Below are 25,566 nucleotides of genomic sequence, written 5' to 3' on the forward strand. Positions count from 1 at the left end.
TCCTTTTCACTTTTCAAGTTTCAGAAAATTACAGGCATTATATAAAAGTACTTGAAATTTGGATGCAAATAATCCTGTTAAAAAAATATTTTATAGCAACAATATCAATTATAGTGGTTTCAAAGATAAAATAGGAAACATTAATGAGTCTATATCATTTGTAATGATACATTTCAAAAATTTATTTATGACAGCCAAACATGGCAAACAGCCCAAATATCCATTAATAAGAGCATGAATAAATTATAGCATATTAAAAAATGAAATGGTATCCAGAAATTTTTAAAAAGCACAAAATACTGCATAGAGTAACATGGATGAATCTCCCAAAAGTGTAACATTAAGCAAGACAGATGAAATCTGCTCCGCCTCCAGCATATATTCTATTCTATTTGCATAATTTCTAGAACAGGCTAAACCGACATATTGTAATAGAAATATGAAAAGGGTTTATCTGTGCAGAAGGAAAACTGACTAGAAAAGGGCAGAGTATAAATTTCTATGGTTTGTTTTGGATGCAGCTTGCACAGGTGCACCCAATGATCAAAAGCCATCACGTGGAACACCCAAGACATTCCCATATGAACACCTATGGTAATTGTAAGCTAACTGCATCTTATTTTTTAAAAAGAATACTACCTGATACATTTTTCACAAACTAAATAGTGTGACCAGCATCGGGATGAAGAAAATTAAGCATTGCCGGCACACCAGAAATCTTTCTCCTATTTCCTCAAAGTCACTGATGACAAAAGTTAAATTTTATTTGCTTTTGAAGAATATTTATAGCAGTTTAAAATTCTGTAAGTGAAGGCATACAATGCATATTCATTTGTGTCTCATTTCTTTCTTGCAACATTATGTTTATGTGATTCATGTTTTATGAAGTTTTGTGCTTTTAAATTTCACTGTTTCATAATATTTCATTGTTGATGTTATCACAATTTATCCATTCCATTGTTTTATGACTATATATATATATATATATATATATATATATATATTAGCTTCCAGCATCTGTTTAAGCCTCACATTTTAGATTAACTACTTAATAATATTATAAATGTGAATCCACAGCCTGATAACTGGGAAACTAAATGACATAGATTTACTCATTATTTATGTAACCATATAAAATTTTATATCCAACAGGAGCTTTTATACTACAGAATCTGACCTTACAAACTAGCTTACATATAAAACAGTTACTCTTTACTCATCTGTCCTAACCTAGAAAGTGTTGCACCAATGCTTTTTAAGATGTTCTTAAAACAGATGAGTTCTCAAGACAAGCTTAACAAACCTGAAGCACCACCCTAGAAATACAAACCCATGCACAGAAAAACTGTTTCACCAGAAACAGGTTATGGGCAGCACTTACCAAAGTAGTACTACAGGGAGTGAGGGTGTGACCCAAACAAGACACAGGTTTCTCACTAAGCTTTTTTTAATTGGGTCTCAAATTCTGTGACAGATTTTTGGTCAAGTTGTTTTCATTAAAAAGCACTGATTTTAAGAACTCATAACTTAAACTGCCACACACAAGACATATGGTCCACAAAACATTCTCCTTTCCTTCTGAAGGTTTTACAATGCACTATTATCATTAACCAGTCTTTTGCTATTAAACTTTAATGGCCCATTGAGACAAACAGTTCTGAGGCCGTTCTTCCGCCACTGATTAAGGCTTGGGGTGGCAGGTATTGGGGATAATATCCACTCAGCCTTCCTTCTGAGCTTTCTGGGCAGACTTGGTGCCCTCGCCAGCTCCAGCTGCCTTCTTGCCCACTGCTTTGATGGCACACACAGCGACCGTCCCTCTCATGACACGCGCAGCAAAACGGCCCAAGGGAGGGCAGTCAGAGACGCTCTGGACACACGTGGGCTCACCAGGAGCCATGTCAACAGTGGCGGCATCGCCAGATTTCAAGGATGTAGGGCCATCTTCCAGCTCTTTCCCAGAAGGACGATCAATCTTCTTCAGCTCAGCAAACTTGCAAGCGAGGTGAGCTGTGTGACAATCCAGCACAGGTGCATATCCAGTGCTGATCTGGCCTGGATGGTTCAAAACCATCCACTAAGCCGTGAAGCCAGCGCCTTCCATCATTTTTGCTGTCACCCGCCACGTTGCCATGACGAACACCTTTGAGACACGTTCTCGCCATGGAAGCCCGCGTTGTCCCCAGGAAGGGCTTCACTCAGGGCTTCACGGTGCATTTCTGCAGACTTCACTCCAGCTGTTACGTTGACTGCAGCGAAGGTGGCCACCACGCCAGGTTTGAGAACACCAGCCTCCACGCGACCCCCAGGGACAGTACCGGTACCCCAACTTTACAGACACCCTGCAGGGGCAAGCACACGTGTCTGTCTCTTGGACGAGTTGGTGGCAGGATGTAATCCAGAGCTTCAGGCAGGTGGTCCCATGGGCACTGCCATCCTTACGGGGGACTTTCCACCCCTTGAACCATGATGGCCTGTTAGCACTCGGCTCCAGGATGTTGTCACCGTTCCAGCCAGAAATTGGCACAAATGCTACCGTGTCGGGGTTGCAGCCAATTTCCCCAATGCAGGCGCTGACTTCCTTAACAGCTTCCTCGTATCTCTTCTGGCTGCAGGGTGGCTCCGTGGAATCCACTTTAACTCCAGCAATGAGCTGTTTCACACCCAGAGTGCAAGCCAGAAGGCACGCTCACGGGTCTGCCCGCTCTCGGAGATGCCGGCTTCGAATTCCCCGGCACCAGCAGCGACAGGCGGGACCGCACAGTCAGCCTGGGAGGCGCCTGGAATCACGTGTTTGATGAAGTCTCTGTGTCCGGGCGCGTCAATGACGGTAACAGCACTTGCTGGCCTCAGATTTCCGCAGGGAGGTAGCGAGGGTGATACCACGCTCACGAGCAGCTTTCAGTTTGTGCAAGACCCAGGCATGCCTGGGAGCCCTTCCCTCTCGGCAGCCTCCGTCTCCAACTTTTCCGTTGTTGTCTTGTCTGTCCCGCCGCACCTGTAGACCAGACGGCCAGTCGTAGTAGACCTCCCTGAATCTATGTGCCTGATGACGACAAACCTGACGTGGGTCTTTTCCTTTCCCGTTTTTGCTTACGTTTAGCGGTGGTTTTCAAGACACCTGTGTCCCGGCAGCAGACCCGTGGCAAAAAAGTGTTTTATGATTCTTTGGTTATTAACTTTTCTGAAGAGTTCTTTCCAGTGTTTTGTTCACTTTTCTATTAAGTTATATATCCTTTATTTATTGTTGTTCTGTGGGAGTTTTTTTTTTAAATATATCTTGGATATTAGTTCTTTTTCACCTTTTTACTTTTTTCACTGTCTTCTAACATTGGGGTTGTCTCTTCTGTCTCTCAGTTGTTTCTTTGGGTGATCAAATTTTATTAATTTTATAGCTTTTTGTATCCTTCTTTATGCAGTCTTTTCCTACTTCAAGGTTGTGAATATATTCTAATGTTAATCTCTCATACTTAGATCTTCAGTGCATCTAGAAATGGTTTTTGTGTATGACGTAAGGTAGGGATCAAGATACATTTTTTCAGATATGGAGATATAAAGTAATCTATTACCCTTTATTTAAAAGACCCCCTCCTCCCCTCCCCCCGTAGAGTGTCCTTTGTCCTTATCAGATGAGTGTGCAAGTGTGGGTTTATTCCTGGATTCTCTACTCTGTTCTATTGTTAATGGGCTGACACTCTCACTAATACCCTTTTGTACTGATTATTACAAGTTGATAGTAGGCTTTGATATTGGGTGGCATAGACCTTTCAATTTTATTTCTTCTTTAAGATTCTTTGGATAAATCTTAGCACTTTGGCTTCCCATATGAATTTCAATTCCCTGTCAATTAAAAAAATTCCTTCTGGGATTCTGTGATCACACCAAGGCTATAAATTAATTTAGGAGAGATGGCATTTTTAAATCTTCCTATCTGTAATTGTGATGCATTTTTTTTTCCATTTATTTAGGTTTTGATTTCCCGCAAATAAATTTTATACTTGTCCATGTAGACGCTTTATACAACTTTCAACAAACTTTTTCTGGGTACTTGATTCTTTAATATTACTGTATTTATCAGCTTGTTTCTGTATTTGGTTGTGCACATGATTTCTGTGTATTGATTGAATATTAAGCAACTTTACTAAATTCATGTATTAATTCTAATATACTGTGTTTCTTAATTTGAGTGCTAATGATGCATATGCTCACTTTATAAATATGTGTTCAGCTATACATTTATAATATGTGCTCTTTCTTTATATTTTCTATAAAAATTTTACCAAAAGACTCAAACTTGACGAAGTTGCTTGATGAATTTCCTTGCTACCAAAGAGAACCGACAGACTGATAAAATACATTTTTCCTAACTCTTTTGAATGACAAAACTTTTGAGGATCTGATGAATGCCACAGTCTTCCTCTGTAGCAGATTTCCCACTGTACAAACAGAATCTTAGGATTTCAAAAATACACAAAGTTTAATGTGGGCTCCCGGGGTTCCCGGATTCCTTTTGAACAAGTTTTGCCCTAGAATAGTGGTGTGCATAGAACCTTCTGTGACAATGGCAGTGGTCTACATCTGCACTGTCCTGTAGAGGGACTGGATGTTTAATTGCATTAGATTAACAGAAAGCAACTTTAAATGTGATGCAGCCTTTCAGATACATAAATTCCATAGTAATTTAGTTTCTAAAATATTTTGTATGTAATAACATAAGGTTTCTTTAATAATTGGTCTTAGTTTATTATGACTACACCTTACTCCAAACAGCCATAAGTTTTAAAAAACAATTTAACTTCTTGACATTCTTCAATAGATATCACTTACATACTCCTACCAATAGGTATGCCATTTTTGTCTTGTAATAGATCCAACAATTTCCAGTGCTTCCACAGCGCTCAGTATCCCGAAAGATGCAAGAAGTTTCTCTTATTATTTTAAAAATTATTGGTCCAGGTATAGTCCCTATCAAAAATGCAATGATGATAAATTCTCCATGAAAACACTGTAGGCTGAAATCAGAATGATTTTTATCCCAAACTTAAACTTACATACTTAGTCATCACTCTAAACATACCATTTTAAATTATCTAAGAATTTATTTTTTAATAGGATTGTTAAAAACTGGAAACACAGTTGTGTGTTTTTGAAAATCCTTATTCTTATAGATATTTAAAAAAAGAAACTAACAGATTTTATTCTTCTTAGAATGGTGTGCATGCTCTTATTTAGTTCAGTGGTCCTCAACCTTTTTGTCATCAGGGACCAGTTTCCTGGAAGACAGTCCTCCCACAGATGGCGGCAGGGGATGGGGGTATGACTCAAGCACATTACATTTATTATGCCACCACTGATCTCACAGGAGGCAGAGGTCAGGTGGTCATGTGAGCAATGGGGTATGACTGCAAATACAAAAGAAACTTCCCTTGCTCAGCCCAGTTCCTAACAGGCAACCAAACAGTACTGGTCCATGGCCTAAGGGTTGAGGACCCCTGATCTAGTTGACATCTCAACATTTTTGTTAATTTCTGAATTAAAAGTTTAGAAGAAAGTATTCAAAACAGAGATTCTAAATACTGATTTTGTGAATCCAATGTATCTCCCAAAGATTTAAAATTCTGAAATTTTCAATGACTGAAAAATTAATTTTGAAATGCAATGTGTTATCTGTTATGTATCAAGATAGTGAGAGAAATAACTGAAAAAGTAAATGCTTCGGTATGTTTGTAGCAGCCCTAGCTTCAGAAGACCCCAAATCTAGAAGCATACTTGTGTGCTGCCTGAGAGAAATCTCTGTATACTCACAGAGAAAACATCTTCCCAGCAACAGTATCACTTTCAGATAAAAGTGAATGAAGTCTTTTTAAAAATGAATATGTAAGTAAATAAATACCACTCCAAAGACATTAGAGCTAGGTTCTCAGAACTAACATATCTAGGTTCTCAGAACTAACATATCTAATGACTGACCTTCTCGCTTAAGAAATTGTGAGTTCTCATGCATCGTGACTGTTTTGATGCCTGTCAAAGAAAGCTACCCATCACCAGATTTCCCAATCCCAGGGAGTGCTGGCACTCTGTCTACAATTGCTCAAAGTGAAATGAAGCCTATTAACTCATTTTTTAAAAATTTCCCACCATGTTTTTTCCAATCCATGATAAATCTTTATAACACTAACTCCAAGTATATCTTGGATAAGTTGATTTCTCTTTTTCATTACAACCCCCAGAATCCAATTTAATATAACTCAGACTAAGACTTCAGCAAACACATTTTATCTTTTATAAATACTTCTCTCCAGCAGCAAAGTTATCTTTTCAATGTAAATCAGGTAACATCTATCATCTGCTTAAATTTTCTGATAGCTAGAGACAGTCATATCTAAAAGATCATTACATTGTTCCACCCTTTCTCATTCAAAAATGCACCAGGCTCACTGGCTTCATTTCTAAGGTAGAAAACTATGCACTTGCTCTTTCTTATGCTTCATCTACGATTCAGAATCTATCTTTATCCACTGGATTTTTCTCAATTAAAATAGCTATTTTGAACCCTGAATACTGATCTAAGAATTTCTCTGATTCCCCATTAGAGCCACACTTAAATTTTTCTACATTCTTGATTCTAATTACTGTCTGTCTCTGTCCTCAACCCAGTCTAATCATGTTTCCTTACCCCACCAATATTTTAAATCAACTTCTTGAATCAGAGCTCCTAATATAGTCTTAATGTGGACTTGAGAGCTAGTTTTTGCACTTTAAGAAAGCCTGAAGTACAGAGTGCATCACCATCAGAAAAATCAATTTGTTCTTTGTATGTAAATCTTTTAAAACATCAGATACAGTATCTTTGGTAATGAAAAAAATCTAAAGCACTAATCTAGGTTAATGACTTTTCAAACACCCAAGAATGTAAAATATAGTTTCTGTGCTTATATGTGTTTTGTTTCAGCTTACCAAACCATTTGTATAAGCTTGAAAAACATATTTCTGATCAAAAAGATTTTCTTCTAGTTGAGTAAAAAATGAATACACATTTTATATGACAAGATGGATTTACATTAAGTATTATCTTTTTATACTGTCTCCTAAATTCTGTAAAGAATTCTTCTGTAAAGAATTCTGTAAATTCTCCTATTCACTTGTCTTGTGTCAGTTTATCACTGTTATCATTATTATTTGTTTGAAATTCTACATATACATGTTGACACGTATAAATCAAAAGAGAAACAATTCAATTCAATTCAATTCAATAATAGATTGCCAAAAATCCATACCACATATTCTCAAAATCACAAAGGTCATACCCATGGCCAGAGGACGCTGTTTGTCAGACACAATCCTGCAAGCAGATAGCAATGATATCATCAAAACAGCATCATTATTAGCTGTAGAGAATGCTTGCTAGGTTCAGGGCTAATTTTTTCTTCCCTCTGTGCATCCATTAGATCAAGAATCTTTAGCCAGTTGACAGAATTCAATCTGGTTGAATTAATTACAGCTCTTCCCATTTCCCATATTCAGCCCTTTGCCAACCAACTTTAAAACTTCTGGCACTTCTCAAGGAGGAAGCATTTATGGCCCAAACTCTCTGCTCCAGTCTTTGCTGGAAAAAAATGTAGCACTACCTTTCCTACCTTCTCATTTTTCACTCTGTGGGGCAGTTGTCTCAGATGTCTTCGTTTTGTCCCCATGAGATTCGTTCTCTACCTTTCTCTCCCTTGCTCTCTGCCTTGGGAAGCTGACTCGAACGGACTACACCAGGAGGTTCTCTCGCCCTTGGCTACCGACTGGGTTCTGCCATGCCGTGCTCCAGAGTGAGAAAGGGAAGGGGCGTGAAGGGCTGCAGACCCAGGTTTCCTCCCTGAAGAGTTTCCCACGTTGACTGGGCCCCTCGGCAAACAGTCCCCTCTACAGGGCTCTCCTCTTCCTGCCCTTGTTCCCCTTGGGTGTGGGGCGGTAAGAGACCCGAAGCTCTATACTGTGGGATGCCTTATACCCTGCCCACATTTTAAATAGCCACTTTATTCAGCCTTACTTGTTCTAGTTGGAGAGTGCCATCTCTTTTCTGTTGGAAATCTAAATTTTACCCTCACTATTCAAAAGTTGAAATAAATGAAAAAATTACTTTCTAAAACAATATATAAAGAATGAAGATCTCTGTATTTTGTATGGGTCAAACCAAGTATTTTGTTTTAAAAAGAAATCGTAATGCATAATGTCATATAGTAGTAGTTTGGAAAATAAACTAAACTAAAATAAATATAGTTAACCTCTGAACATTTTCAAAAGTAAAAAAATCAAAGCTACATTTAAATGGATATTTAAACAAATCCTATGCTTATTCTTTATTTCCTTGTTCTGGAACTTGAATAATAAACAAATATGACCAATATTGTCACCTAGAAATGACTCAGTGTATTAAAATGCAGCATTTGTACAGTATTTTATGACTCTTTTGTAAAAAGTCAGATAACTCCACCTGTATCAACCTGGTAAAAATACATACTCTTCTCTCAAATGTTTACTACTATGAAAATGAAAACAAATTTACCAATTCTTAAAGGATAATGATGTTTTTAAATAAAAAATAATTCAACTGTTATTATGAGCAGATTCATCAAAGACATATAAAGGAAGTAAAGAGAATTTTTTTGGTATTTTGTCTAAGGCGTAAGGCTGTGATAAGATGGTTTAAGAATTTTATGGAATAAACAAAACATTTATTAGTAATCTTCCAAAATGGAACAGGCAGTTTCCAATATCTCAGATGACTTCTAAATTTATATTTTCAGCCCATATCTTTCTTAAGTTCTAGACTTCAGTTCCTATCTTGCACAAAAGTTGCATCCCCCTGGTGCCCCCATCCCAAGAAGTAGAATCATCATCCATGCAGCTTTCAAGCCCAAAATCTAGAATGAGGCATGCTTGAAAGAGTATCCTTTCCCTCATTCATCAAATCAATAATAAAATACTGTTATTTTTAAATAATAACTTTTTTTGATAACTTTATCTGACTTTCTTAATCTCTAATTCCACTGACCTATTCCAAGCATATATTTTTTGCCTGAAGAAAATGAAACAATTTCCTTACTTATCTCCCCAAATCATTTTTAATCCCTTCAGCCCACTCTCTACATAGAGCCACAGTGATTTTTTTTAAGGTAAAATTTTGATTATTTCATTGCCCCACTAGGATCCTTCAATGGCTCATCAGTCTCATTGCATGCCACCTCACAACTTTTGCCTTTGTCATCCTCTTTAAACATTCTCTCACACAACACTCTTATAAAGCTGTTTCTTGCATCAGCTCAGAGTCTTTGCATATACTGTTCCCACTGTGTGAAATTCTCATCTCCCACCTTGTAGGACTTAGTTAAAATGTGATTTCTTTAAGGATACCCTCTCTGAATCCCCAGACTAATTAAGATTGTCCTGTAATTTTCTCTTGGCATTCTTCTACATTTTCTTTGCAGTATATTTTAATGGTATAATTAAACACGTATAAGTGAAACGACTTTTTTCCCCCCCGGCCTTACAACCCTCCAAAGTCCATCAGAGAAGCAGGGACCTGGTCACTTCTATTCCTCTTTCAGTTCACCTTTTTCCCTGAAAGTGCTCATCCACCTTCTAGCTTAAATCCATGTTACCTATCACATGAGAAGAATACATGTTAAAATGTTAAAATAATGTTTTAACATGTTTAGACATGTTAAAATAATGAGGAATGGAAGGGAAAGACATGATGAACTAACTTTTCTTCATGAGCACCTTGATGGAGAGAGAACGGACAAATCATAATTCTCTGTTTAGACTGAAGCCTCACAGCTTCAGACGGGTCAAATTTGTCCAGAGGAAAAGGAACGTTGTCCTTCTTTGTTGCTGTTCTGCCGCCAAGTTGTGTCCAACCCTTTTACAACCCTTTGGACTGTAGCCCACCAGGTTCCTCTTTCCACAGGATTCTCCAGGCAAGAATACTGGAGTGGGGTGCCATTTCCTTCTCCAAGGGATCTTCCTGACCTAGAGATCGAACCTGTGTCTCCTGCATTGGCAGGCAGATTCTTTACCGCTGAGCCACCAGAGAAATGCTACCCCTCATCAAGAACTGGCAAGAACATCCGGGTCAGTTCTAGATCCCTATTACATCTCTAAAAGCCCTGCTCTCCCTGGAATTTTAATCCCTCTAGTCCTCTGCCACCTTATGCCCTTAATATATTTAATTCAGCTTTTCTAGTGATCTTCTGAAAGAGCACTGGCCTGCTGTAAAGTATTTCATCCTACATCACTTCCATGACATGAATTATCACTTGATCGTGACTTCACAATTTAGGTATTTGACTCTATTATTGTATTTTTTAAAAAAAATTTTGTGGAATTTGTATTATAACTATATGCTTTGGAAAGCTATAAAAAGAGCACATACTGGAGAGACATGCTTGTTTATACCCCTGCTCTCATCTACTCCCTTGATGCACTTAATTAGAATTTTACTTTTGTTGTATTAAATTCCTACAGGGGTTGAGATCTATTTCTAAACCTAATGTCATTCTATTCATGAATCAACACTACACTGCTTCAGTGTTGAGGCTTTATGTTGCATTTAGTTTATGAGGATAAGCCTGTTATTCATGCCTCTTTGTTTCAGATTCCCAAACCACTCTTGTTTATTATTTTTCCAAAAAAACTTTAAAATCAGGTTTTACACTTCAATAATTCTATTGGTATTTTCAGTATCACACTAAAATTACTCATTAACTTAAAGAGAATTGTTATATTGGTGGTGGTAGGTCTTCCTACTCAATAATTGGAGATATACCCTTCCAAATTGTTCAAGTCAGTTTTTGTGACACTCAAGTGTGTTTTGTTTTATTTTGAAATTATTATTTATTTTTGAATAACTTGAAACTCACAGGTGATTGTAAAAATATTAATAGTACAAAGCATCCTGTGTACCCTCACCTAGCATCAGTAAATGGTGGAATCTTATATAACTGTAATTATAATATTAAAGCTAGGAAAATGACATTGACTCATTGCTGTTAACCAGACTACAGACCTTAATTTATTTTCATTTTTCAGTTAATAAAGGTTAAATTTTTTAACTGAATTCATGTGTGTGTGTGTGTGTGTGTGTGTGTAGCTCAATGTATCTGTTATTTTTTATTCTGTTACCTTACTAAATACTTAGTTAAATGTAATGGCTATTATTTCTAATACGGTGTAAAAAAGCAGTGGTAATATTGCTCTTAGAAGCTGTATTGTGGCTGGGTAGATAAGTACTAGAGTTCAAATCTCACCAAAAGTGAAGGATCCTATATTTAACATACCTTTCTTTCAACTAAATCCTCCTTAAAGACTATACCCTAGTATCAGTCTTAAAATTGATAAGGTCTTTAAAAAACTTACGTGGAGAAGGAAATGGCAACACACCCCAGCATTCTTTCCTGGAGAGTCCCGTGGACAGAGGAGACTGGTGGGCTACAGGCCATGGGGTCGCAAAGAGTCAGACATGACTGAGCAACAGAGACTACTATTAAAAAACTTAACCCTATCGTCAGCTCAGCTAAGTTTTTGCTTGGCTTACAGAAAACTGTTCCTATCTAACCTTTCTTTAAAAAGCTATTGTAAAATATTTTTGGAGTTATTAACATTCAGAGTCCCTATTAATTTTGGTGTACAAAATCTCACATATGATTAAAAATAAGTACAGGAGTTTTAAGAGACAGGGTCAAGAGAAAAACTGAAATGTAATAATTCTACAGAATATTCAGATACTAGATATCTGACAGATATTTTAAATTTAGGGGACTAATAAGTCCAAGGAAACAGATGACAAGGTAGAGAATATTGTCAGAGAACTAGTCTATTAAAAAGAAATAAAATTCTATAACATAAAAGTACACTAATTATAATGAACTCATGGATGAATTTAAAAGCTAATTAGATACAGAGACAGCTAGAATTAGTAACCTAGGGTACGTAACTGAAAAAGCAGGTGGAAATATGGTTAATACATTGGAGATCAGTGAAAAAACTTAGGCTGAAGCACAGAGCATAAAAACAAATGAAACGGAAAGTGAAAGTGAGAAGATACATGGATATGGTGAAAGGTTTACAATTTGTGTAACTGATATCCAAAAGGTAAGCAGACTGAAAATGGAGCAGAAGCAGTATGTGAAGAGATAATAGTTAGGTATTTTCCAAAACCAATGAAAGATGCTGTGGTAGATAATTACTTGAGATGGCTATCATTGATTCATTTTTCCCCTAAGACATGCACGTTGCTCCTGACCTCAAGAAATGGAATCTATTCACCCTCCTTTTGAAACATGACTTTTTGGACAAACAATGCAGAAGAGCGCATTCTTGGACTTTCAACCTGGATCAAATGAAGCCTTGCAGTTTATGCTTGTAGCTTATGCCTGTGTCTCTTAGAATGCTAAAACTTGGGATGTTCCCTTTTGGAATGCTTGCACTTTGTTAGCAGACGTTTAAGTTACAGAGCAAAGCCACTTGGCAACAGCCCCACCTATGCTCCTAGCAAAATTCAGCCTAAATTATAAGCTATCTGGGAAATCTAGCCAAGTCATGCTATCAGTCAACTCAAATGTTAGGGGTCATCCGACCACAAACTCAAGAGAAACCTCAAGCAAGAACCATTCTGTTGAGACCAGTCAACTCACAGAACCATGAAATATGAGGAAAAAATGTTGTTAAATGATTAAATTTGGGATGGTTTGTTACTGCTCTGGACTGACTTCCCTTCAAAATTTATATGCTGAAATTCTACCCTAGTACTTTAAAATGTAGTCAAATTAGAGATAGGATTTTACAGAGACAATTAAGTTAAAATGAGGTCAGTTGGGTAGGCCCTAATCCGAAAGAACTGGCATTCTTATAAGAAGAGAGAATCTGGACACAGACATTCACAGAGTGAAGATAATATGAAGACTCAGGGAAAGACAGCATTGAAAGGCATGCTTGAAAGTATGAGAAAAAAAATATATATATCAAGACTTCTGGGATGCATCTAAATTTATACTTGGGTAGAAAAGGCATACATACCAATACACAGAAGACACAGGGTGAATAAAATAAAAATACTAAAAACGCAGAAGCAAAATGATAGAAATTATAAAGATAAAAGAAGAACGATTTATTAGCCACATACACACACATTCAAATTTTAATTTAAGATGTTCTCACAAATAAATTCTAGGCCCAGGTACATCACAAATAATTTCTTCCAAAGATTTAATTAAAACATAATATATACCATACATGCATAAAAATAGTCCAGATATTTAGAGGAAATACTTCTCAAATTATTTTATGAAACCAGATTAATAATGATGCCCAAACCTAACAATCACATTGATAAGAAGGAAAATTCTAAGACAAATTAAAAAAAAAAAAAAGCAACCTTACTCTTGAAAATGGGGCTTCGCAGATGGTACAGTGGTAAAGAATCCACCTGACTGAAGGAGACATAAAAGACATGGGTTCTATCCCTAGGTCAGGAAAATCCCCTGGAGGAGGAAATGGCAACCCACTCCAGTATTCTTGGGGCTTCCCTTGTGGCTCAGCTGGTAAAGTATCCGCTTGCAGTGCAGGAGGTCTGGGTTGATCCCTGGGTTGGGAAGATCCCTAGAGAAGGGAAAGGCTGCCCACTCCAGTGTTCTGGTCTGGAGAACTCCATGGACTGTACAGTTCATGAGGTCACAAAAAGTCAGACAGGACTGAACGACTTTCACTTTCCAAGGACTCTACAAAAACACCTGCAACCTGTCACAGTAATGAACTTTTTTTTTTTCATTTATTTTTATTAGTTGGAGGCTAATTACTTCACAACATTGCAGTGGGTTTTCTCATACATTGACATGAATCAGCCATGGAGTTACATGTATTCCCCATCCCGATCCCCCCTTCCACCTCCCTCTCCACCCGATTCCTCTGGATCTAGTGATAGTGTTTAGCAATCAATCATGTAAAGATAAAAATACATTCAGCTTGCCAGCAGGGAGCATAATTCTTTTGAAGCAACTTTGCAGTCTTGTGGGTTTTGCCTTTACAAACACCTGCATTTTATCTCCTTCTTGGAACACATTTCAACTCTTGCTCAAAGCAATGTCTTCAGAACTGGAATTCTCAGACCCCAAATAAAGCCTTTATTTCTTCGCAGTTCTACTGTGGTGAATTTTCTTCTACATTGTATACAAAACCTGAAGTAATCTACCAACTAACTATTAGAAATTAACATGAATGCAGTCACAGGATACAAGATAAAAGCACAAGAATAAATTGCATTTCCTTCAAACCAGTAATAAACAAGTATATTATACTATACTATGCTATACTAAATATGAAAAACAGTTACCTAGGAATGAATCTATTGAAGGAGGTTTAAGACCTACACTTTGGAAAAGAAAATTATGCAGCATTATTGGATAAATACATGAAAATTTAAACAAATGAAGGAATCATACTTCACTGATTTATCAAGCGATTCAGTGTGGCAAGTAGAGAAATGCTCCCAAATTGAATCAAAGACATGCCAAACCAAATCTCAGCGCTTTTTTTAATGGACATTGAATAGGTAATTTTAATCACCTAGAAATACAAAGTAATGTGCAAAATTCTCAAAGCCAGGCTTCAACAGTATGTAAACTGTGAACTTCCAGATGTTCAAGCTGAATTTGGAAAAAGCACAGGAACTGGAGATCAAATTGCCAGCATCTGCTGGATCATAGAAAAAGCAAAGCATTCCAGAAAAATATATACTTCTGCTTTATTGACTATGCCAAAGTTTTTGACTGTGTGGATCACTACAAACTGTGGAAAATCCTGAAAGAGATGGGAACACCAGACCACTTGACCTGCCTCTTGAGAAACCTGTATGCAGATCAAGAATCAACAGTTAGAACTGGACATGGAACAACAGACTGGTTCCAAATAGGGAAAGGAGTACGTCAAGGCTGTATATTGTCACCCTGCTTATTTAACTTATATGCAGAGTACATCATGAGAAATGCTGGACTGGAGGAAGCACAAGCTGGAATCAAGATTTCCAGGAGAAATATCAATAACCTCAAATATGCAGATGACACCACCCTTATGGCAGAAAGCGAAGAAGAACTAAAGAGCCTCTTGATGAACGTGAAAGAGGAGAGAGAAAAAGTTGGCTTAAAGCTTAACATTCAGAAAACTAAGATCATAGCATCCAATCCCATCACTTCATGGCAAAATAGATGGGGAAACTGTGGAAACAGTGTCAGACTTTATTTTTGAGGTTCCAAAATCAGCAGATGGTGACTGCAGTCATGAAATAAAAGACGATTGTTCCTTGGAAGAAAAGTTATGACCAACCTAGACAGCATAGTAAAAAGCAGAGACATTACTTTGCCAACAAAGTTCTGTCTAGTCAAGGCTATGGTTTTTCCAGTGGTCATGTATGGATGTGAGAGTTGGACTGTGAAGAAAGCTGAGTGCTGAAAAATTGATGCTTTTGAACTGTGGTGTTGGAGAAGACTCTTGAGAGTCCCTTGGACAGCAAGGAGATCCAACCAGTCCATCCTAAAGGAGCTCAGTCCTGGGTGTTCATTGGAAGGACTGATGCTGAAGCTGAAACTCCAATACTTTGGCCACTTCATGCGAAGAGCTGACTCATTGGGAAAGACCCTGATGCTGGGAGGGATTGGGGCAGGAGGAGAAGAGAATGAGATGGTTGGATGGCATCACCGATTCGATAGAAATGAGTTTGAGTAAGCTCCAGGAGTTGGTGATGGACAGGGAGGCCTGGAGTGCTGCAGTCCATGGGGTTGCAAAGAGTCAGACTCGACTGAGTGACTGAACTGAACTGAACTGAATGGCTAATGAATAAAAGAAAATGTGTTCAATAATATTAGTCCTATGAATAAGGAAATTAAGATTACAATGAAATATCAACAGTTACACAACAGTAGACTGCTAGAAGAACTTAAGCACTTATGTCAATACTTTAAAAATTTATTAGAATGCTTAACATACTATGATTCATCATTTCTCTTTATACATGTACTCTACAGAAATGTATTCATTTTTTCCAAAAGACAAGTAAAAGTGTGTTCATAGAAATAGTAATCATATTAGCCTAAAGTGGAAACAACATTTTCTATAGATAGAATAAATTTTAGTATATTCTCACAATGGACTACTATAAAACCATACTGTACAATATGGTAATTATTACCCACATGTGCCTACTTAAATTTAAGTCAGTTAAAAGTAAGTAAAATTAGAGCTCAGTGCTTCATTCACACTGACCACATTTCAAATGCACAATAGCACATGTGGCCAGAGGCTATAGTGGACATCAGAGATACAGAACATTTTCATCATTTTAGAAAATCTGATTGGATAGTACTGCAATAGAGCAATAAAAGTGAGTTTCTGCTATATACAACTGTATGAATGACTCGTAAGCACGTCATTGAGTAACGAAATGCAGACACAAATAACTATGTGCTGTATCTTCCTGTTTCTGCATAATGTTCAAAAACAGGACAAATTAACCTATTCATTGCAGAAGTCAAGAGAGTGGTAATCTTAGGGATTAAGGATTTAGATAAGAAAGGAGGCAGAGGCAAAGTTTTTGAAATAGTTGCATTATATGTTTCTTGAGCTGGACTCTGGTTACATAGATGTCTTCACTTTGTAAAAATCTATCAATCTGTACTGGCAATTTAGCACAGTCTTCTAAAAATGTATTATGCATCAATAAAATGTCTGTAAAAATAATAGCAATATTTCCTGCATGTATCCATATACAAATTGTTTATAACTGTAGGACAGCTTTTTGATGATGAAATAATGAGCTAGTGTTTTCTTTCCTTGAGGATCTTTTGTTTGCCTAGTTTTCAGGAGATGAATGCTACCAACGAGAAATTTGATTCAAAACATTTTTGAGTTCTCTCTCTTTTTTAGATGACAAAAGGACTTTTTCTTCATTTTTAAATCCAATAATTTTACCACAGTATATCTCAATGTTGAGATATTAGATACTCCTTAAGAACTGACAGTAAGGCAAATTATAACCAACCAAGATATAGCTGGATAAATTTTGATAAAAGATCTGGTTACTACCATCAAGTACCTTAAACTTCTTATGTTAAACTACTTAGATTTAAAGTAATTAGCCTCCAACTAATAAAAATAAATGGGAAAAAAAAAGAAAAAAAAGAAACTACTTAGATTTAACCACTTACATTAGCTGGTATACTTAATTAATTAACTAATTTATACTAGAACTAAGACTAATACTAAGCTGAGCATAAGGGTGGAAAAACAAAATGAAATAATAATATCGCTGTCTCCCCATCTATTAGCTATTGGGCAGCCATCAAGTTTTCCTTCTTTCCTTCCTGTTTACTTCTCCAATTTTTGTTAGTTGTATGTGTACACTGGATCTCCTTTTCCTATCTTCTAAATCTGTCTCTTTTCACTAATACATTTCTTACTCTTATTTTATATTCTCCATCCTTCCCCTTTTATGCCACATTTTTGTTGTTGTTCAGTAGCTAAGTCGTGTCCAACTCTCTATGGACTGCAGCACGCCAGGCCTCCCTATCCTTCACTATCTCCTGGAGCTTGCACAAACTCATGTCCATTGAGATGGTGATACCATCCAATCATCTCATCTTCTGTCGTCCCCTTCTCCTCCCGCCTTCAATGTTTCCCAGCATCAGGGTCTTTTCCAATGAGTTAGTTCTTCCCATCAGGTGGTCAAAGTATTAGAGCTTCAGCATCAGTCCTTCCAGTGAATAGTCAGGATTGATTTCTTTTGACTGGTTTGATCTCCTTGCTGTCCAAGGGACTCAAGAATCTTCTTCAACCACAGTTCAAAAGCACCAATTCTTTGGCGCTCAGCTTTCTTTATAGTCCAACTCTCACATCCATACATGACTACTGGAAAAACCATAGCTCTGACTAAACAGACCTTTGTCAGCAAAGTGATGTCTCTGCTTTTTAATACACTGTCTAGGTTGGTCGTAGTTTTTCTTCCAAGGGGTAAACATCTTTTAATTTCATAGCTGTGGTCACTGTCCACAGTGATTTTGGAGCCCAAGAAAATAAAATCTATCACTGCCTCCATGTTTCCCCCTTCTATTTGCCATGAAGTGATGGACTGGGTAATGTGATTTTAGTTTTTTGAATGTTGAGTTTTAAGCCAGCTTTTGCACTCTCCTCTTCTACCCTTATCAAGAGGCTTTTAAGTTCCTCTTCACTTTCTGTCATTAGAGTGGTATCATGTGCATATCTGAGACTGTTGATATTTTTCCTGGTAATCTTGATTCCAGCTTGTGAGTCATACATTCAAGCATGTCACACAATGTACTCTGCAAGGAAGTTAAATTAGCAGGGTAACAGTATACAGCCTTGACATACTCCTTTCCCAATTTTGAACTGATTCATTGTTCTACATCCCATTCTAACTGTTGCTTCTTGTCCTGCATACAGGTTTCTCAGGAGACACGTAATGTGGTATGGCATTCCCATCTTTCTAAGAATTTTCCACAGTTTGTGGTGATCCACACAGTCAAAGGCTTTAGCACAGTAAATAAAGCAGATTTTTTTTTTAATTCCCCTGCTTTTTCTATGATCCAAAGGATATTGATAATTAGATTTCTGGTTCCTCAGTTCAGTTCAGTCACTCAGTCATGTATGACTCTTTGCAACCCCAAGGACTGCAGCACACTAGGCCTCCCTGTTCATCACCAACTCCCAGAGCTAACTCAAACTCATGTCCATTGAGTCGGTGACGCCATCCAACCATCTCATCCTCTGTCGTCCCCTTCTCCTCCTGCCTTCAATCTTTCCCAGTATCAGGGTCTTTTCCAGTGAGTCAGCTCTTGGCATCCTCTGCCTTTTCTAAATTCAGTTTGTATATCTGGAAGTTCTTGGTTCATGTACTATTGAAATCTAGTTTGAAGGATTTTGAGAATTACCTTGCTTCATGAGCACAACTGTATCATAGTTGGACTGTTCTTTGGCATTGCCTTTCTTTTGGGATTGGAATGAAAACTGACCTTTTCCAGTCCTGTGACCACTGCTCAGTTTTCCAAATTTGTTGATATATTGAGTGCAGAACTTCTACAGCATCATCTTTTACGATTTGAAATAGCTGGAATTCTATCACCTGCACTAGCTTTGTTTGCAGTAATGCTTCCTAAGGCCCACTTGACTTCACATTCCAAGATGTCTGGCCCTGGGTGAGTGACCACACCATCGTGGTTATTTGGGTCATTAAGACCTTTTTTTTTTTCTTTTTTTTACTGTTCTGTGTATTCTTGCCACCTCTTCTTAATATCTTTTGCTTCTAATAGGTCCATATTGTTTCTGTCCTTTATTGTGCCCATCTTTGCATGAAATATTCCCTTGGTATTTCCAATTTTCTTGAAGAGATCTCTAGTCTTTCCCATTCAATTATTTTCTTCTATTTTTCTGCACTGATCATGTAAGAAGGCTTTTTTATCTCTCCCTGCTGTTCTCTGGAACTCTGCATTCAGTTAACATATAGTTACGCTTATATTTTTATTGGATTCGTGGTAACACTGTTCTCAAGCATTTTCACTGTCTATATTAAAGTAATGCTTAATAACTTTCATTTATTTCACTATAATTATTTGGTATGTAGGAAGGAATCTTTCTTTTTTCCATTTTTACCTAACTATATTTGAATGAAATGCATTTTCTTAAACTAGAGGCAGATAGTTATGGGAATGGAACATGCAATAGGTTTCCAAGCTTCAAAACTGAAGAGATCTTCTCTGATCTCTTTAATATAGTCCCTATATTTTAATATAGGGTTTTAAAATAGGTTTTAATATAGTTCCTATGTGTGTTTACACCTTCTCCACCCCTGCAAATCTGGCCTGCTTGAAAAGAAATTCTACTGCCAGCTCTGAGTTTCTGAGATCTCTTCATGTTTCTTGCTTTCCAAGGTTATGTATTCATTTATAGAAGGTACATTTTGCTGGCACTTTTTGAGATCTGCTGTCTGGACCTCCTAGGCATTTTGCAAACCTTTTCTCCCATTCTTTCTGAAAATAAACTGCCCTAACTTATCTACCTAGGTCTTACTCCCAGAACTTTCATCTTAAGGTGGAACTCTCACCTTCTAAGACAACAGTAATATATACTGGAGATATTTGAGATCTGTCAATTCTGAGACCCTCTCAACATTTACTATATCTTATGATATCTTTGTGATAACATTTGTGATTTCTTTGTGAATCTACAATCTGGTTCCTTGTTCTACTTCAATTTTGGTAATATTTATATGCAATTATAGCTCTTTTTTTGGTCTCATAACTGTACTAAAACAACATCATAAGTGTGCTCATGTGTGTTTGTGTGTGCATATTTATGTGTTTTATTCTTCTTATTGCTTTGTATAGTTACCAGGAGAAGTGAGAAGATTCAGAACCAGACTTCGAGAAAATTACAATCATCTTTCTCATCTCACTGCTGAGAATATTTGCTCAGAAGTTTCACATGAACTTTAAATAAGGCATGATCAATACTTTAACCATTATCTTCAACCTGAGCTTTCTCTTCTTGAATTTCTTATCTCAGTTAATGGATTATCATTCACTTAGTTCCCAGACTAGATATCTGGACATAGTACTACATTTTTCCACATTTTATACCAGGAACATCAAATTAATAACCTTGCCCTTTTATCCAAACTAAGTATTTCTCAATTATGATCTATTCTTTCTCTCTTTAAATAGAGGTAAATTCTGAAATGGTTTCCTAAGTTCTTTCCTTTGTTTCCAGTTTTGCCCCATCAGCTCCAGCACCCAGACTATCTTCAAAGTAATCTATCTAAAACGCATATTTGATAACTTTTACTTCTGAAGTCTGCTCTCTTCAATGGCTTTCCGGTGTACACAGAATAACATCATTCATGTTAACATGGCAAAGAAAGCCTTCCATGACCAGGCCCTTATCAAGCTCAAATCTCCCTGTCCAATTCACAATCATGGTACTCTTGTAACAAACTCCTTGCCAATTTGGTTAACACACTTTTACCACTACATTCCCTACTCATTTTTCCTGCTAAGAATTGTCCCCTGTTTGCTTGCATTGTGAGAAATCACTTATCTTTATGACTCAGTGCAAGTGCCACATTGTCTACAAGCATTTCCAAATCATCCTAGATAAAAATGGCCATTTTTTCCTCCTTTGTTCCCAGGTCAACCCGTACAAGCTTTAATCAAGGCCTTCTAAGTACTCACTGCACTCCTTTTTATGTGTTTTTCTCCCCCTATTAAACTCTAAGCAATTTGAAGACAGGTCCATACAAGGTCTTTGTAGTTGCAGTACCAGATACAGGTGAATAAACGAAAGCCCACCTCATTGTATAGATATGTTCAAGTTTTGTCACCCATCTAAACTGCAAGTTCATCGAAGACAGAGACCATATATGCCCAATTTAGATTTTTCATTGGTATATATTTATTCATGTTTTCTAGTCTATTTTTCTAGCAGACAACAAATTGCTTCTCATGACCTAAGGATTTATGCTAGCCTTTTGAAAAAAATAATTTGAAAATAATGACCAATTATTCTGTTACTATGATAAAAAATATCAAATATACTTCATATATTCAGGAAGAACAAATGAATAACAAATGTTAGTTTAATTTAGATTAATAATCAGCATATGTATTAAAATTCCAAAATTCTAGAAGCTATTATTATGTTCCTTTATTGATGACACTGATGATTTCTCATAGTCAAACTGGCTAATATAGAAGTAAATAGCCAATAAATATCTATAACCAATGAATGAACATTGAAATAATGTGTTAAAATTAAGATTTTTCTTATATCTATGAATTTTCCAGGTGTGTTAAACTAACGTTTAGTTTTAAATTAAACTAAATCTGTTTTCTACATACCTTCTGCAAACAAATTAGAGGATTAAGCACATAACAAGAACTTTGAAAATATAACAATTTTCCCCTCGAGCAGTTGCTACCTTGAAACAAAAGCTTAAATTATTTACTGCAATATTCTAAAAGCTTCCTAAAATTGTCTTTCACATGTATTAAATGAATAATGATTATGAATAGCATATACACACCGAAGGATGGTCAGGATGCTTGGTACATCAGCAAAGGCAGAAAATACAATTGTAGAAAAGATAAAAGCAACGAACAAAGGTAATTTATAACACTTTGAATCACATGTCCCACTTGTAGCATCAATAAAATCACCTTGATCATCTGCGGTTGTTAATCCTTCTTTAATGCAAGAACAATTGTAGTATGTCTATGAAAATGAAGACAGGAAACAATCTTTAGGAATATAATCATAAGGCAAAAGTTCTTATAGTCATAAAATGAAAATTAAATCATTAACTGTAGGGAGGCTAGGCAGTTTTATTAGTAAACATTTTTTGCTATGTTGCTGATATTTGTTGTTTTAGTCACTAACATGTCCAATTCTTTTGTGACCCCATGGTCTGTAGCCTACCAGGCTGTCCATGGGATTTCCCAGGCAAGAATACTGGAGTGGGTTGCCATTTCCTCCTCTAGGGGATCTTCCTGACCCAGGGATTGAACCCACATCTCCTGCATTGCAGACAGATTCTTTAACTGCTGAGCCACCGGGAAAGCCCAATTAGTAAATATACTGACATTAAATCTTCTGTTGTTAATTTATAAATGAAGCACTAATGATAAATAATATCAAAGCATTTTACCTAACAAAGAATTGTGCACATGTGTATATATAATTATAGTTACTTAGGAAATATTCTATTAACTTAAGAAATTTCACTAAAAATATTTATATTTAATTGTACAATAACTGAGAGAGAGATGGGTTGAGAATGAATAAGGAAAATATAATGAAAAAAATGGAATTTTAGGTGGGATTTGAAATATGGAGTTACTCAACTACAGACAGTTTTAGAACTGTGCTGAAAAGACAAGACTTTACTCTGTATGTGATGATGACAGTGCTGTTATCTATTAGGCAGAGGAGGCCCAGTGTGCCTAGGGCCCACAATACTTTCAAGACCAAAATAGAGGTTTTAATTTTAGTGTCTTTTAAAATCAGAGAAAAAATAAACATCTTAATAAAGGAATATATTATAATGTTTCAAGCCTAGATCATATTTGTCTTTACACCATTGCAGTTGAACATTAAATCAAACTCTCTCTTTCTCTTTCTTTTGTTTTAAGTGAAGGAAGAAGTTTACAAACTCTAAAGTGCCTAAAGTCAACGTAAGTCATAATGTAGTCCCTAATAAGAACCAATACAAACTTTGGGTTGTTATTTTAGTACTGGTAATTCAAGGAAGATGAATAGGTGACATTTTCTAAGAAGAGCTAAACAGAGCCGGAGATACAAAAACTAGTAAGCAGTTTGCTAATATATTGAAAAGATTCTAAATTAAATAATCTTGTTCTGTCGCTAAGTCACATCCAATTTTTGTGACTCTATGTACTGCAGCACACCAGGCTTCCCTGTCTTTCACTGTCTCCCTGAGTTTGCTCATACTAATAGTAATAATTTTTAAAAATTCAGTAGAAATATTAAGCTAAGTTACTAGTGAAAGACTAAGTGGAAATAAAGATGACTTGAACCTCAGTGATTCAGAAAATGATGGTACAAAAGTCATATCAGTTGTTTAGGGAAGCTGCTTACTGGTTGCTGAATATGTTAAACAAAAATAGAAATATCCAAATAGCAAATCATTCTTTCCACTGAATTTTTTTATAATGCCCTTGTACCAAACATCATTCTAGGTGTTATGAAAACAGAGTAAACATACAACAGAAATCCCTGCCCTCATGTAGAAAATTTACTTGCATAGGTGATTTTTTTTTAATAAAAAGAAACTTTAATGGAGTACATGGTGATGAATATTATGGATAAAAAAAATAAAGTAAGGAAAAATCAGAGAGATGATAGGGGTGAATTTTGTATGGTCACGTAATGCCACAATGATATAGTGATATTTAAGCAGAGATTTGAAGAAGGTAAGGAAGTGAGTCATTGTAGCTATCTGAAAGAAGTATATTCCAGGGAGGAAAAACAAAATAGAAATTAAAAAGGCTTGAGACTTGAGCTTGCTTGACAAGCTCAAAGAAAAGCAAGGCGAAAAATTTGGTTGAATCAGAGTGGACATAAAGAAAATTAAGAGAAAACAAGATCAGAGTAATGAGGTAAGGATTTATACAGAAACTGGTAGGTAATTGCAAGAGCAATTAAGAACTTTGGTTTATATTCCCATTAGAGGGGTATATGTATAAGTGATACATTTTAAAAGACCACTTTAGCAGCTATATTGATACTACTGAACTGTGAAAGCAGAGAAAAGTTAAAAGGCTATTTAAATATGCAAGTCAGTGGTGATTGCGGCCAGGGTATCAAAGAAAATGATGAAGATAATCAGATCCAGCATGTATTTTAAAAGTAGATTTGAAGGGTCCTAGGGTAGGAATGGTTACTGGAAGGAGAAAGTCATATGGAGAAGGTATCCCTGAAAGAAACTAAGATTTGCAGGCAAGGCAGGTCAGTTCAAGGCACAGAGAGGGAATCGAGAAAATAAACACAATGACTTTACTTTCTCCTACCCCATCTTTCTGATTTTCTATGAGGACTTCTTTCTAGCATATAATCCAGTCAGAAGCTAGAAGGAAAAGGAACGCTCATCCTATAGTCCAGTCTTCTGGAACAATGAGTAGGGTAGAGAAGGCAGAAAGTAGATATCTAGCACAACAAATAATTGCAGGCCATAGAACCTAAGCTGACTAATAGGAAAAGTGAAAATATGAAGAAAGTTTAGTGAACAGATGATAGAATTACAAGATATTAGGCTCTGTGGGGTTATAGCCAAAGAGATATAACCAAAATGGCAAAAGTTAAATTAAAAATGAAACATTAAAAAATATTCAATCCAAATAATAAAAGAGGAAGACAGATCTAACTCTATAATATCAATGGTTACAATAAATGTCAGTTGTCTAAAAAGGCCAATTGAAAGACAGACATTAACAGAAATGAGGGAAAAAGCAAAAGCATATTATCCACGGGCTACAGGAGACACTTTAAACAGAAAGACACAACCGTTGGAAAATAAAATGATGGAAATAAGATGCACCATGAAAGCAGCAAGAAAATCTACAGCGATTGTTTAATATACAAAATATACTTCAAGAAAAAGTATTATCAGAGTTGGAAAGGAATATTTTGTAAAGATAAAAGAAATAGTTCATCAAGAAGCTGTGACAATTATTAATGTTATGCACACAATGAGAGAGTTTGAAAATGCATGAAGTCAAAATAAAGAGAGAAATAGATGACTGTATAATTAAGTTGATATATTTTTATATATAATGTTTAAGATTTCATATATCATTACAAAGTATGCAAAATGACAAGAATAATTGGCTTAAAACTAGAAGAACAAACATAAGTAGACTACTACAAATAGTAGACTTGAAAACAAGACCTTTAAAATAGTAATTATCAATATTTTCCAGAAAATAGAAGGTAAATGGATAAAAT

At 36.2% G+C, this 25,566-nt stretch overlaps 1 protein-coding gene across 1 annotated transcript in view; it reads right to left on the reverse strand.

Moving 5' to 3' along the window:
* Positions 1-1,720: 1,720 nt before the first annotated feature.
* Positions 1,721-25,566, reverse strand: part of LOC136158654 (solute carrier organic anion transporter family member 6A1-like) — a 99,764-nt gene continuing 75,918 nt past the window's right edge. Inside the window, 11 exon segments of the mRNA XM_065920467.1 lie at positions 1,721-2,102; positions 2,104-2,148; positions 2,150-2,327; positions 2,330-2,416; positions 2,419-2,688; positions 2,691-2,839; positions 2,841-2,943; positions 2,946-3,092; positions 4,828-4,965; positions 7,278-7,342; positions 22,130-22,317. Of these exon segments, the coding sequence (XP_065776539.1) occupies positions 1,721-2,102; positions 2,104-2,148; positions 2,150-2,327; positions 2,330-2,416; positions 2,419-2,688; positions 2,691-2,839; positions 2,841-2,943; positions 2,946-3,092; positions 4,828-4,965; positions 7,278-7,342; positions 22,130-22,317 (1,752 nt within the window).

Source organism: Muntiacus reevesi, chromosome 1 (assembly GCF_963930625.1).
Source record: "Muntiacus reevesi chromosome 1, mMunRee1.1, whole genome shotgun sequence".
Lineage (NCBI taxonomy): Eukaryota > Metazoa > Chordata > Mammalia > Artiodactyla > Cervidae > Muntiacus > Muntiacus reevesi.